At 30.4% G+C, this 14,419-nt stretch overlaps 2 protein-coding genes across 2 annotated transcripts; one reads left to right on the top strand and one right to left on the bottom strand.

Moving 5' to 3' along the window:
* Positions 1 to 4,437: 4,437 nt before the first annotated feature.
* On the top strand, positions 4,438 to 6,269 carry LOC141532638 (uncharacterized). The gene is given in 4 exon segments (XM_074251092.1): positions 4,438 to 4,747; positions 4,810 to 5,193; positions 5,327 to 6,130; positions 6,133 to 6,269. Coding segments are annotated over 4 exon segments (1,635 nt in total).
* Positions 6,270 to 7,788: 1,519 nt separating this feature from the next.
* Positions 7,789 to 11,865, bottom strand: LOC141532637 (uncharacterized). The gene is made up of 4 exons (XM_074251090.1): positions 11,853 to 11,865; positions 8,318 to 8,552; positions 7,967 to 8,229; positions 7,789 to 7,893 (listed from the first exon to the last, which is right to left on the bottom strand). Exons 1-4 carry the CDS (start codon positions 11,863 to 11,865, stop codon positions 7,814 to 7,816), a joined length of 591 nt encoding a protein of 196 aa, XP_074107191.1. The 3' UTR covers positions 7,789 to 7,813.
* Between the last annotated feature and the right edge of the window lie 2,554 nt (positions 11,866 to 14,419).

The following is a 14,419-nucleotide window of genomic DNA, read 5'->3' as shown; positions in this document are numbered from 1 at the left end:
TAGTGTTGATCGCTATATTATTAAAAATTTTCTGTTGAAAGTTCAAAAATTTCCGGAACAAAATTGAATTTAAAAAAATTATGAATAAGAAGATTAGTGAAATATAGATACATTATGATCTCTACACTTTTGACTCAAAAATTGAATTTTATAATCTAGAATAATACACATTTTTTTCGAAAAAACTTGTAATTTTGGTTAAAAATTAAAAAGTTAATTTTTTGTTCGTTACATATTTTGTAACTCATAATTTTCTATAGAACAAAAAAGGTCATTCGGCATCTAGAATAGGAGTAGATTTCTTAAAACTAAATTTTTTTAACTTCCGTGCAATTAACTGTAAACTATGATTGAAGAGATAAATATTATTAGAAAATGAAAAATAAAAAATTAGGAAAACGGTTGACCCTAAAGGCCATCCCTGCAACTTCCCGCTAATTCCATACTACTGAAGCCATGCCCCTTTGGTACCTTTTAACAAAAAATATTATTAAAACCTATAAAATATTAAAATTAAAAATTGAAAAAATTCAGGCACTTACAGAATAGAAAAATAAATAATAATCTGTCATCAAAAATTTTTGGTTTAAAGAAAAGTAATTATGGTAAAACCAAAAATAATGTTATTTTTGAAGTTTTTTTTTTATCAAAAATGATATAAATTAAATAAATAATTAGTTAAGATCATGAATTTTGGGCTTAATTTATTCCTTGATTAATAAAGAACAATTAAGTCTTGACTTTTTTTATCGTATTGCAATTAGTTAACAAGATATAATTAGTTTAAACATGAAAAATCAGGTGAGACTATAATGGAGTATAAAAAGCAATAATTTTTAAAATTCAATAACAAATAAAAATAAATTTTTTTTATGAAGAAAAAGTAGTTAGTTGTTTGTGTTTCATAGTGTATAGTGAGAAAAAAAATATACCGAAAAAATTTAATTGTTTATTTAATAAGCAATGAAAATTTAAAAAAAATCAGATTTTTTTTGCTATCTGTTGCGGAATCATTCAAACCTTCCCGCAACAAACTGGTAGCACTGAGGCGCCGCTACACAAGCGCCCTCGGGTGTCCTACCTCAACTCAACTGGCTCACCGGCAAGCAGCCATACTCCTCATAACACGTGCCAATTGTACAGTGTACACACGCATTTACCGTAACCGGTGCATTCCTTTGTGTATTAAAAAATCATCAAGCTCATCCACTCAACTTCACTGAAGCCAACTACAGCATCGCTACTCATCTTTATTCACCAGCAATCATTGGCAACTCAGGTACAATTAAGTATTTATTGTAAATCATCTGAGATCACTTTATCACAACCTATACTCTCATGTTCCCTCTCTCTCTTACTCATTGTCACATGGCTTATCCATGTGTCGCTCTTTCTCATACATATGTATAGCAGCCACCTACACTTTCCACCTAGCAACAATCACGTGTTACAATTGTTAATAGAAATTCGTCATCATGCGGCAAAATCAAATGTCGCATTGCAGATGTTGCTTGGTGGTGACTAGGGGTGACTGCTACCGGCTCTTGGGCCTGTCGGCCATTCTGTGTTCAACAACCTGGGCTCCATCTCGCATCCCGAGACCCACGTAATCAATTAAGCTCATTATTGTTAAGGCTCATTCGCTCACACTGTGAAAGTTAATTATATTGTTAATTGAATAATGATCCAGTGACTCCAAATTATACAGCTCACCCAACTAAACATTACTCATATTTATCGCTCATAATTGCTAGTGTTAATTATATTGTAAACTAATCAACAGTTCAATTGAAATCAAATTTCTACAACTCATGCTCAGTCTAATTAATATGCATTAATTAATACAACTCAATTAAACTCAACAACACGTACTCATGAATTAATGTAATAATTCAAGATCATAATAAGTGTTCAAAGTGCTCAATATTTGTGAACTACTCAAACTCTATACAACCAAAACTACGCCTGTGATTAATTTTAGAATAAATACTATTATAACCACGAATGTGTCTCCTCCATCTTTTAACACCTAGTCCCGGCAAATAAATATTTAATGTTAAGACAATTATCTTACACTATCAAAGAGAAACATTAATTATGATTAAAAAAAAAAACAAATGGTTCCTTAATATTGAATGCAAGTGGTAAAAAAAATTGTTAATTAACAAAACCGTCTTTAAGCAACAAAAAAATTTTTTTAAAAAACGATTTTTTTTTTTAAATCATAATTTGCATTGAAGATTACACGGAAAAAAGTAAACTGTAATATTCACTCGGATTCCGGTTAGTTTTTATAGTTTCAAACAGTAAAGCGGACATCAGGGTGGCAAAAATGTAAATATTACAGAACTTAATGTAGAAAGTATAAAAGCCACAATTTATAATTTAATATCCAAAATAAGTAATTAGTAGTTGTCACTATAGTAAATAACGACTCTTTTATCTTTAGAAATTACAGTTTCAAACAGTAAAATTTGCCATTTCAATATATAGTCTATATTACGAAGAGGGGTGCCGGAAACGTTTGAATATGCACAAAGTAAAGAAATATAAATGTATTAAATCTTAAAAGACCTTGAATAATGCTTAAGAGAGAATAATGAAATGATCGAAAAAAAATTATAAAAAGTAAATTCGTTCGATTAGTTGATTAGAGTAACTGTAATTATAAACGAAGTCAAATTCACTTGAGTACAGAATAAGAGGTGCCGAAAACTTTGAATATACATAAAGTAAAGAATTAAAAATGTATTTGATATTAAAAAAATTTGAAAAATGTTCAAGAGAGAAAAAAGAAATAATCGAAAAAAAATGATAAAAACAAAATTCGTTCGATTAGTTGTGTTCGGTGAACAAGGCCCAGTAGCGATGAACTCGCTCCTGGGGGCCGCCCAATATCATGAGCCGAGCCTGATGGCAGCTCGTTTCCGCAAATTTTGGTACACTTGCGCCTGAGTATATATATTCTGACGTCACGATCACGCCATGTGTATCGATCGTTCCTATTGGCTATCAATGGCGACATCGATAGACGGAATTTTCCGATTGGCCGCTTACTCCGCTGACATGCGCAATTAGTTTTCTTCACGAAAGTGACGAGGAAGAAGACTGATTAATTTTTTTTTCTTTTTCTAGCTCCCTCGCATCCATTTTTTAGTTTGAACAAGTCGCTTTTTCTAACTCTTAAAAAACCTCGCTTTGTATAATAACCGCATCTCGCTTAATTATTTAATTTAATTAACTTAAATTAAATCTAATCTTTCGCTCTAGCTTGTTACAGATAAACTGTGTTATTTGTGCAACTAATTCACCGCTTTCTCTGTGCCGATAGTGTGATCAACCACGTGTCAATCGGCTTCGCTTTTGCTGACCACGCTGTGTATTATAAATCCGCTTTTTTATTAACGATCCGTTATTGAATAAATTAAATATTTAGTGTATTTATTGTAAATAAATCTCTAGTGTTAGTTTTGATGCTAATTTAAGCTTTTTAATTGAGATATCCAGACCTAAACCTGATCCTGAGTTTTTCCGCTATTTCATACATTTTACAAGTTGATTAGACTAACTGTAATTACAAACGAAGTCAAATTCATTTGAGTGCAGAATGAGGAATGTGATCATTCTTCGAAACAATACTCGTGTGAAACTAAGTGCTTAATCAACAACATAGTAAACTCTATTACCGATAGTTGTAAGATGTTGATAAGCAGGGAAAGATTACAAATGATTTCAGAAATAGAAATTGATAAATCAAATAGAAAATTACCTATGTGTAGTGATGTGAGGCCGTCGGTCAGATACTCTTTTTACCGTCAGGTCACAGTCAAAAGACCGTCCGCTGACGGTTTCATAAATGACGGACCGTCACGTTTGTGGCGCCATCTCCCGACTTTTGTGTAAAGTCTACATTACACTACACTACACCAAGTAACTCGTATCTTCTCATGTCCAATGGCCAATGGCAAGTCTGTTGGACGCAAAGCTGTTAATTATTCAATTATAATTTATAATTGAATAAGTATTCTTCTCGTCGTTGAATCGGTAATAATTTTTACATTCTTTAAAACCAGTGTTAATGTCTAAGATTCCTTGTGAACAAAAAGTAGTAAGTAAATTCATGTTGAAAAATCGTTTAGCTATCCTAACCTCTCATATTGATATTTATTATACTTGAATATTTTTAGAATTTTGATTTTAATAAATTGAATGAAATTATTGCATGGATATATTTGAGTATAAAAAATATTTCCGACAGATAGATAAAAATTAAATATTTTATTTGTTTCAAATTGACCGGTGTAATTAACTATGACGAGGCAGAAAAATTTCAATCTAAAGAGGTATTTTGTATCAATACCTAAAACACAAAGCCAAAAATTACCAATTTTTAAATGCAAATATTGCACACAAAAATATTCATGGCATGTGACCAGAATGATGTTGCATTTAAAAGAAAAATGCAAGGGTTGCCCAAAGGAAATTCGTCAAAAATTATCAATTACGAGTTCTGTAAACAAAGCTGTGGATGATCAAGAGGAAGAAAACTGTTTAATTGATGAATCTTCTCAGATATCAGTCGAAGCTGGAAATGAAGGTGGTGGTGAATGTTCTGTTGAGGCTGAAAGTAACATTTTTGACGTTCTGGAACACGAAAACTTGTCAAGGAGCCGTCCCAGAGGTACAATGGATGCATTCTGTGATAATGTTGCTAAAAATGAACAAACAGTATTGAACAAAATATCAAGTACTGGTCAGGAGTACCACTTAATTTATTTTCACATAACCTGTGGAAGTCATTCTTTAAAGAACTCCGTCCTGCTTATGTTTTACCTTCGAAAGATGCTATTTCATACAAATACTTAAATGAAGTTTATAATGATGTGAGAGTAGCTGTAGAAAATAAAATCAAAAACGCTTCATCTGTCGGTATACAGTGTGATTCTTGGACTAATGTACGTAGGGAATCAATTATGAATTTTATTGTCACTACTCCTGAACCAGTCTACTACAAGTCAATAGCCACAGGAAGAAAATCACAAACTGGTAAAAATATTGCTTCTGAAATTTCAACGGTTATTGATAGTATCGGAGCTTCTAAAGTTACTGCTATTTGTACTGACAATGCCAGGAATATGAAAGCAGCATGGGATGAGATTGATATTATGTATGAAGAAGTAATTCTTTTTTACGGTTGTTCGGCTCACATTTTCAATAACACATTTTTATTATATCCAAGATATAATAAAATTACCGTCTATAGCGGAATATAATATTATAGCAGGATCAATTGTAAAGGAAATTAAACGATCTAACAAAATTTTAGCTATTTTCACGGGAATTCAAAAAAATTCACCTGATAAAGTAAAAACTACTTTGAAAGTTCCAGGAAAAACACGTTGGGGAACTCACATTTTTACATTTGAAAGCTTGTTAGTAAATAAACAAAATCTTCAAGCTTTAGCAATTAACACTGCTGCTGTTGAACTTTTGAAAGAATCTACGAGAAAAGAACTACTTAAGGATCATTTTTGGGTTCAAATAAGTCAGATTATTAGAGTCTTGAAGCCAATTGTGAAATGGATTACTATTTTAGAAGGAAACACTGAAACTATAAATAAAGTTTATGAAGCATTTGGAGAGTTGAGAGGTATTTTTAATTCTGAATTTTTGGAAAACAATCTTTGTCTTCTTACGCCCACCGAAGTAAATACTGCAATTTCTCATCTAACTAACAGAGAAAATAAAGCTTTGAAACCTGTGCATTATTCGGCTAATATTTTAGATCCAATGTTTAAAGGTAAAGATTTATCTGATGAACAAGAAGTAAGTGGTACAAGTTTAATTTATGAACTTGCTGAAACTATGGGATTGGATTTTGAAGTAATTTCCAAAGAACTAACTGACTATCATCTTGACAACGGATTTTGGAGTGAAAAGTATGTAAAATCATTAGTCTCTACCACTTCAACTCTGAAATGGTGGAAAGTAGTTTGTCGTAAAATGAGCCTAAGTAAAGTTGCTGAAAAGATTTTATCCTTACCTGCTACTTCTGCAGCTACGGAGAGAAGTTTTAGCACTCAAGGCTGGATTCACAGTAAAAAACGTAATAAATTAACTAATGAACGTGTAAAAAAATTACCTATATTTCCTATAATATGAAGCAGTTTGCTAATCAAAAAAACTCACGTTTACATGATCAATCTGAGCTATTGGACAGCAGTACCGACACGGACAGTTCTGAAGATTTATTTGTGTCGACTTCGTGATTTTTCTAGTGCAAAAAATTAATTGTTTTAAGTCAATCAATACTTTATATTTATAGAAAGTCAAATTAAGACTGTGATGATAATATTATTTAACAAAATCGAAGATAGTAATTCTACTTTTAAGCAGTATAATAAGTCAAGTTAAGAATTTGGTGCCAAATAGAGACAATATGTAACTCGTGTTATTTATAACTTTTAATTTATAAGTAAAACATGGAATATTCAAGTAAAAGTAATTATTCTTAGAATTTAGCTTCTTTAATTATTATTCAAATTTTATTGTAAACTTTAATTTTGTTGACATATGCTTTACTTAAAATTATCATTTATGTACTGAGCTTTTATCCAATGTCTGTATTTCCTTAGAAAATAATTAATAAAGATGTTGTATTGAAAAAATCCTTATTTTTTAGACATGAAAATTTCATTAAGTTGAATGACGAGGTCATTAAAGTTTCTAAATTTCTAAATGACAAAAATTTTTTGACAAAAAACGGTCAGGAATTATCTAGCTAGATGTGACTGACCGAATTCGTGACAAAAAAATTCCTGACGGACTGTGACTAGAAATTATGCGACGGTCATTTCGCTATCCAAATAAACGGTCACGAACGTCCGTCAGTCACAAGACCGTCAGCGGACCGTCTTGTGACCAAAACTTTAAATGACGGTCATTTCACATCACTACCTATGTGTATTACTTCAATAAAAAATCTTAAATTAATTGCTGCTCTTTTTATAAAGTTTTTTAGGGCAATAATTGATTACTACAGTAATAAAAAACGTTGGTTTTTTTGCAATAAAAATACTTTTTGCTGTACGGACTCATTATATCGATTAAAAATTTTGTTTTTAAATTTTAACGCTCTTTTTTATAAACAATTTCATTTCAATATGGAATTTAAAATAATATAAAACTTAAAAAAATAGCATTTTAATAATTTCTAGCTTAATAGAAATTAAATAAAAAATTTAAGTTTTCGAAATCAGTAAAAATAATTATAATTCCTAATTACATAGTAGTATGAGTTGTTTGTTGAAATTTTAACGCACTTTTTTGCAAATTACTTTCATTTCATTATGAAACTTAAAATAACATAAAACTTAAATAAGTAGCACTTAAATGATTTCTTGCTTAATAGAAATTAAATAAAAAATTTAAATTTTCGAAATTAGTAAAAATAATTATTATATCCAATTACGTAGAGTTTTACTTTATTTGTTAATTACAATATGAACTAACTGTAATTTTATATTTAAGCACACGTATAAATTTTGTATTATAAACTTTATTTTGTTACTAGAACAAGTGTAGAACAACACCAAATAATTAGTTTTACAAAACATTAAAAATTAAAATATCATCTTCGTAGATTTACTCAATAAAACATACGAATTAAATGTATTAATTAACTTTTTTTAAATAATAAAAAAATAAAAGCAGAACAACACCTTTTAATTATTTTCATATTCTCAAATTTTTAAAATGATTAAAAAAATGTATTCATAAATTTCAACAGCAGCGCTGTTATTTTAAAAAATTTTCAATGCTCATATGATATATATTTGAAATAATTTGCAGCATCATTATTGAAAACAATATATTGATTATCCGGGACTGTAACTGATTAAAATCAATTTAATATAAAATATACCAATCAAATTTTATAAAAGTTTTTCTAAATTTTTATACTTACTATATCTGTATATCGGAGTATTGATGAAATTATTAATATCGCCAATATTAATTTGCATATTTTTATTGCGAAAAATAGGTGATATATGAGCTATATATTCAAGAAATCGGGGAATATCAAGCACATTCGCATCATACCATTCCCATGCTCTATCTAATGCTTCAGCTCGGACCGTATTTTTTGTTCGTGAAGCTCGACGTGTCGGTAATGATAGTAACAGCGACTGAATTTCAATTTTTGTAATACCATGAAAATCTCGAAGGCTTATTAAAAAAATCAAAATTTTAAAAATAAAAATCTACATTAAGATCACTCTACAAAAATAATTAAAGTATGTTACTTGTGAATTGCCATATTGATGAATGTTCACCAAAAAATCTTTTAAGTCGTCGATGGTAAGCTTCTGTGTAATTATTCGTCCGATTTTTTAATTTATAAACACTAAATCCAGCAGGTTTGATGTTGTTCAACCAGTAGTCCTCAAAGTATGTAATAAAAGTCTTAAAAATAGGATAGAAAGGAGCATGAATCCTAATCAACCAATTAAATGTTTGTATTATGTCAGGACTGGGCAGTAATGCTAGAGCTAATACACTAGTCACAAAAATTAAGGGATATAAAAAAAATTCCAAATTTTTTGGTGACTTTCAGCGAGCTGTAACTCCGAGGAAAATGATCGCACAGAAAAAAAAAAAAAGCAAATTGTAGCTCCAAGTGTCTAGTTTTTAGATATGACCATGAAAATTTTTTGTCATCGTCAGGTCTGGAGAAATCCTAAGAAAACTACTGAAAAAAAATTTTTCGAAATTTTTTTTCGTCTTAAAAAAGGTCTACGGGCTCCAAAAAAATTTTTCGATTGTTTCGTTTAAAAGTTCTTTTAGTAAATTTAATACCCTTTAATTTGACGTAATCAAAAAGCCTGTACGATAATTTGCCGCGGAGTTATCGTCAATCAAAGCAAAAAGTTTTTTTGACTTTGGAAATCAATAACTCTGGAAATAATGACCGTATAGGAAATCGAAGGAGGGTTTTGAAAACTACACAATATTCTCTATAAGAGAACGTAAACCGCTTTTGAAGAAAAAATTTTTTTGAATTGAAAACTCGGACTGAAAAAAGACAAAAATTCGCATAATTAAGGATATTTGGATAACATGGTATAACTTTGGATAAAATGGATGAACGAAGGATATCGTTGGTAATTTTTAACTTCAAAGTGTCCCCTAAAATCCCTAAGAAATTCAAAGCGCTGCGATTTTTTGTTCATAGTGCCCAGAAGCTTCAAATTCTGTGTTTTCGCAAAAATCACCATTATGAGCAATTTTGTGATTTTTATTCATTTTTCCATTGAAAAAAATTTTTTTCAAAATTCTTTATTTTTCGATCAAAGAGATTGATTTTTCAAGAAATTTGAAAAAAAAAAATTTCAATTTTTTCGAAAATTTTTTCGAAATTTTCTCAATTTTTTCGACTGTTGTTTTACCGCCGGCATTAGCGTTACCCAAAGCGTACCACGTGGAGGTTGCCTTGTCGGATTTACGCTTCTCACACACACGTGTGTGTGTGTGTGTGTGTCCTTGTCTGCGTGTTTGTCTGTTTGCAGCTGCCGAATGACCTCTGTACGCACGGCAGTAACTGCTCAGTACCGTGTATTGCCACCTCTGTTCCGAATCACAGCTCGTAAACGCTCTTGCATGTTGATGCATCGTCGAATATCACGTTGCGAAATTCCTTGCCAACAACGTAACAACGCTTGAGTCAACTGATGAAGATTGTGCAGTTGCGGATAGTCTCGCCGCAATCGACGCCCAAGCATGTCCCAAACATGCTCAATTGGGTTCAAATCAGGACTCATCGCTGGATGATTAAGCGTTGTTACGTTGTTGGCGCGGAGAAAAGTTCGCGTACGAACTGCAGTGTGAGGACGAGCATTATCCTGCATCAAAATGAACCGTCTTGCCCCCATGCGTGTGCGCATAGGCAGGACGTGTGGCTCCAGAATTTCGTCGACGTACCTATCGGCAGTCAACGTCCCACGAACGATGACCAACGGGGTTCTGGTATTGAAGGACACGCCTGCCCACACCATGACTGATCCACCATTGAAAGCTGTAACTGGTCTCGTAAAACCATCCCGATCTCGTTCTCCACGACGGCGCCAATCGAGAGATCGTCTATCGCTGCCATGAAGACAAAATCGAGATTCGTCAGTCCATAATACACTGGTCCACTGTCTACGACCCCAATGGTGATGATCATGAGCATAGGCCAATCGGGCTCGGCGATGTCGTGGAGTGAGCATAGGCACGCGATTTGCGCGTCTAGCGCGTAGTCCTTGCTCTCGAAAGCGATTTCGAACCGTCGATGCCGATATGTGTTGTTGGGGAGGACGTTGTCGACGATTGCGAAATTGATGAGCGATCGTGTGGGCATGCGCAGTAGGGTTTCGACGAGCTTCTCGAATGATAGCTCGATCATCACGCTCGGTAGTGATTCGTAGTCTACCTTGACCCGGACGACGATCGTAACTTTGAGTCGCGTTAAATCGGGCATAGGCCCGACTGATAACGGACTGGCTCACTCCCATAGAAGAAGCTGCTACTTCCACCTGACTATAGCCCTCTTGAAGGAGGGTAACAATGCGAGCCACATCTGTGGCAGCTAAATGTCGACGAGGCATATCAAAAGGTGCTTATCAAAGAAAAGCTTACATAAAATTCACGTAAGGAATTTAGGCTAAAAAGAAAACGTAAAATTCAAGTTTTGTGTGAGGAAAAGCCGAACTCCGCGGGGGTATATCAATTTGTTTTTATTGAATTTTTAAAATGAGATTTAAAACTAAGGCAGTTGTAGCGGACAGAAAAAATTGAGTTAATTTTTTTGACAATAGTGAAGCATTCTGAAGACGATAAAAAAAAAAATTAAAAAAAAATTTTTGATAAAAAAAATTGAAAATTTTTTTTTTTTTTTTTTTTCAAATTTCTTGAAAAATCAATCTCTTTGATCAAAAAAATAAACAATTTTGAAAAAAAAAATTTTTTTCAATGGAAAAATGAATAAAAATCACAAAATTGCTCATAATGGTGATTTTTGCGAAAACACAGAATTTGAAGCTTCTGGGCACTATGAACAAAAAATCGCAGCGCTTTGAATTTCTTAGGGATTTTAGGGGACACTTTGAAGTTAAAAAATTACCAACGATATCCTTCGTTCATCCATTTTATCCAAAGTTATACCATGTTATCCAAATATCCTTAATTATGCGAATTTTTGTCTTTTTTCAGTCCGAGTTTTCAATTCAAAAAAATTTTTTCTTCAAAAGCGGTTTACGTTCTCTTATAGAGAATATTGTGTAGTTTTCAAAACCCTCCTTCGATTTCCTATACGGTCATTATTTCCAGAGTTATTGATTTCCAAAGTCAAAAAAACTTTTTGCTTTGATTGACGATAACTCCGCGGCAAATTATCGTACAGGCTTTTGATTACGTCAAATTAAAGGGTATTAAATTTACTAAAAGAACTTTTAAACGAAACAATCGAAAAAATTTTTTGGAGCCCGTAGACCTTTTTAAGACGAAAAAAAATTTCGAAAAATTTTTTTTCAGTAGTTTTCTTAGGATTTCTCCAGACCTGACGATGACAAAAAATTTTCATGGTCATATCTAAAAACTAGACACTTGGAGCTACAATTTGCTTTTTTTTTTTTTCTGTGCGATCATTTTCCTCGGAGTTACAGCTCGCTGAAAGTCACCAAAAAATTTGGAATTTTTTTTATATCCCTTAATTTTTGTGACTAGTGTATATTTACAAATAGGAATAAATTAATAAATAACTTTTCAACTTAAATTTTACAAAAATATTTTTGACAAATGAGAATATCTAAAACTTTTTTTTCTCATTTACGTTTTCTTTTATTTACTAATTTCGTTTGTTTTCAGACAATTTCATTGTTCTTCTTAATAAATCGATGAATGAACGTCAACGACAATCGATTAAGAAGAATTCGTATACCTCTGTAGCTATTCGGTTTAATTTATGCTACAACAAGACATTAATGATAAATTTATGGCAATTGCTCACAAAGTCTAAAATAACATTGCCACAATTTTTAAATAGAGTAGCAATTTATTACACTGATCATTACTGGGATTTACTCCACAGTGCAGAATTTTTGATTGAGGAGCAGTTGAATCTATATCCTCCTTTGGAAAATGAAGTTAAAAACTATTTTAATAATTAAACAAGCAAAAGTCTTAAATCTTTACATTCATATTAAGTATAAGGTAAAATAAAAGACCTAGTTATTGGCACTGGCCTAGTTATTGACACGTGCAATTTTATTTTAATTAAAAAAAAAATCAATTCTGATAAATTAATAAATGTAATTTTTTAATTATAAATTTTAAAATAAAATTCGTTTTTGAGAACATTTTATTTTTTTAATTAGAATAAAATTGCAAGTGTTAAACAAGTAAGCCAGTGTCAATAACTAGATCTGTTACCTTATATTACCGATTTTAGGTGTTCCAGAAGCAATTGATAATGACGTAGAGGAAGTTTATGAAAATGTTCAGTATGCTAATTATGAAATAGAAGGTAATATATCATTTATTAATTATTTACTGTATATAGAATGTACATTGATAGATAAATGTTTTACAACATTTTTAATATTTACATAATTTCACATAAACAAAAGTTAAAAGTGTGAGTAATAGTTATAAATAAATGTTTAAATTTATATGAAATTTTAAATTAAAACATTTAAAAAAATCAAATAAGATATTATCAAAGTTTTTGAAATCTTATTATTAATAATTAATTATTCTGCCGTCTAGCTTTTTCTTATTAAACAAAAAACTTATATTTTTTCATTAATAAATTTACTTATTTTAATTTAGAAGACTCTACTCGCGGAAATGAAAATGAAGGAAATAACAAACATGAATCGATCATTGAAGAAATTCCTTCAACAAACTGCGAAATTTATATCACTGGACCCCGAGAGATGATCGTCCTTCCTTGTCATCACTATCGCATGTGTTTCGACTGCTCAACAAAAATAAGCGAAGTCGCAAACGAGAATAATCTTCCACTGAAATGTCCATTTTGTAACTGTCCAGCGCAAGAATTCAGTCGCGTTTTTTAAAAGTGAAGTTTAAAATTATCATACTTTTATTTTATTCTCAATATTCTTACGTTTCTGATTTTATATATCTCTGATTTTATATATGTGTTTGTTTTGAAAAAGAATATTATCTATAAAATCGAAAAATGTTCGTATCTCTATTACGTAGATAATATTTTACTAATTTACAAATGTCAAAATAATTACTGTGTTATTTTGCTTTCATTTTATTATTATTTAAAAAAAGTTGATACATGTATTTGATAGATGTCTAACTCTACGTAGATGATACTTTGAAGTTTAAGAATGTATAATAGTTATGCGGTGTTGTTTTGCATTTATTATATTTTTTTTAAAAAAGTAATTAATATATTTACTACATGTGTTTTATTGGATAAATCTACGAAGATTTATCCAATTATTTGATATTGTTCTACATTGATTTTAATAACAAAAAAAAATTTTAATACAATATTTATGTGTGCTTAAGTACAAAATTACTATTACTTCATATTGTAATGAAAAAATAAAGTAAAACTCTATGTAATTAAGAATTATAATTATTTTTACTGATTTCTAAAACTTAAATTTTTTATTTAATTTCTATTAAGCTAGAAATTATTAAAATGCTACTTTTTTAAGTTTTATATTATTTTAAATTCTATATTGAAATGAAATTGTTTATAAAAAAGAGCGTTAAAATTTAAAAACAAAATTTTTAATCGATATAATGAGTCCGTACAGCAAAAAGTATTTTTATTGCAAAAAACCAACGTTTTTTATTACTTTAGTAATCAATTATTGCCTTAAAAAAGTTTATAAACAGAGCAGCAATTAATTTAAGATTTTTTATTGAAGTAATACACATAGGTAATTTTATATTTGATTTATCAATTTCTGTTTCTGAAATCATTTGTTATCTTTCCCTGCTTATCAACATAACTTACAACTATCGGTAATAGAGTTTACTATTTTGTTGATTAAGCACTTAGTTTCACAAAAGTATTGTTTCGAAGAATGATCACATTCCTCATTCTGCACTCAAATGAATTTGACTTCGATTGTAATTACAGTTAGTCTAATCAACTAATCGAACGAATTTTGTTTTTATCATTTTTTTTCGATTATTTCTTTTTTCTCTCTTGAACATTTTTCAAATTTTTTTAATATCAAATACATTTTTAATTCTTTACTTTATGTATATTCAAAGTTTTCGGCACCTCTTATTCTGTACTCAAGTGAATTTGACTTCGTTTATAATTACAGTTACTCTAATCAACTAATCGAACGAATTTACTTTTTATAATTTTTTTTCGATCATTTCA

Source organism: Cotesia typhae, unplaced genomic scaffold (assembly GCF_013202065.1).
Source record: "Cotesia typhae breed Kobodo isofemale line unplaced genomic scaffold, CoteBio_Ctyphae contig_65, whole genome shotgun sequence".
Classification (NCBI taxonomy): Eukaryota; Metazoa; Arthropoda; class Insecta; order Hymenoptera; family Braconidae; genus Cotesia; species Cotesia typhae.
Note: the sequence above shows the minus strand (reverse complement) of the source record. Positions and strands in the feature narration are given on the sequence as shown.

What these genes read in the sequence shown, in the direction of transcription:
- LOC141532637 (XM_074251090.1), bottom strand. An exon ending in GGTGAACATTCATCAATATG is followed by an intron (nt 8,230 to 8,317) that starts GCAATTCACAAG and finishes TTTTTTAATAAG; the next exon opens with CCTTCGAGATTTTCATGGTA. An exon ending in TACTCCGATATACAGATATA is followed by an intron (nt 7,894 to 7,966) that starts GTAAGTATAAAA and finishes GATTTTAATCAG; the next exon opens with TTACAGTCCCGGATAATCAA.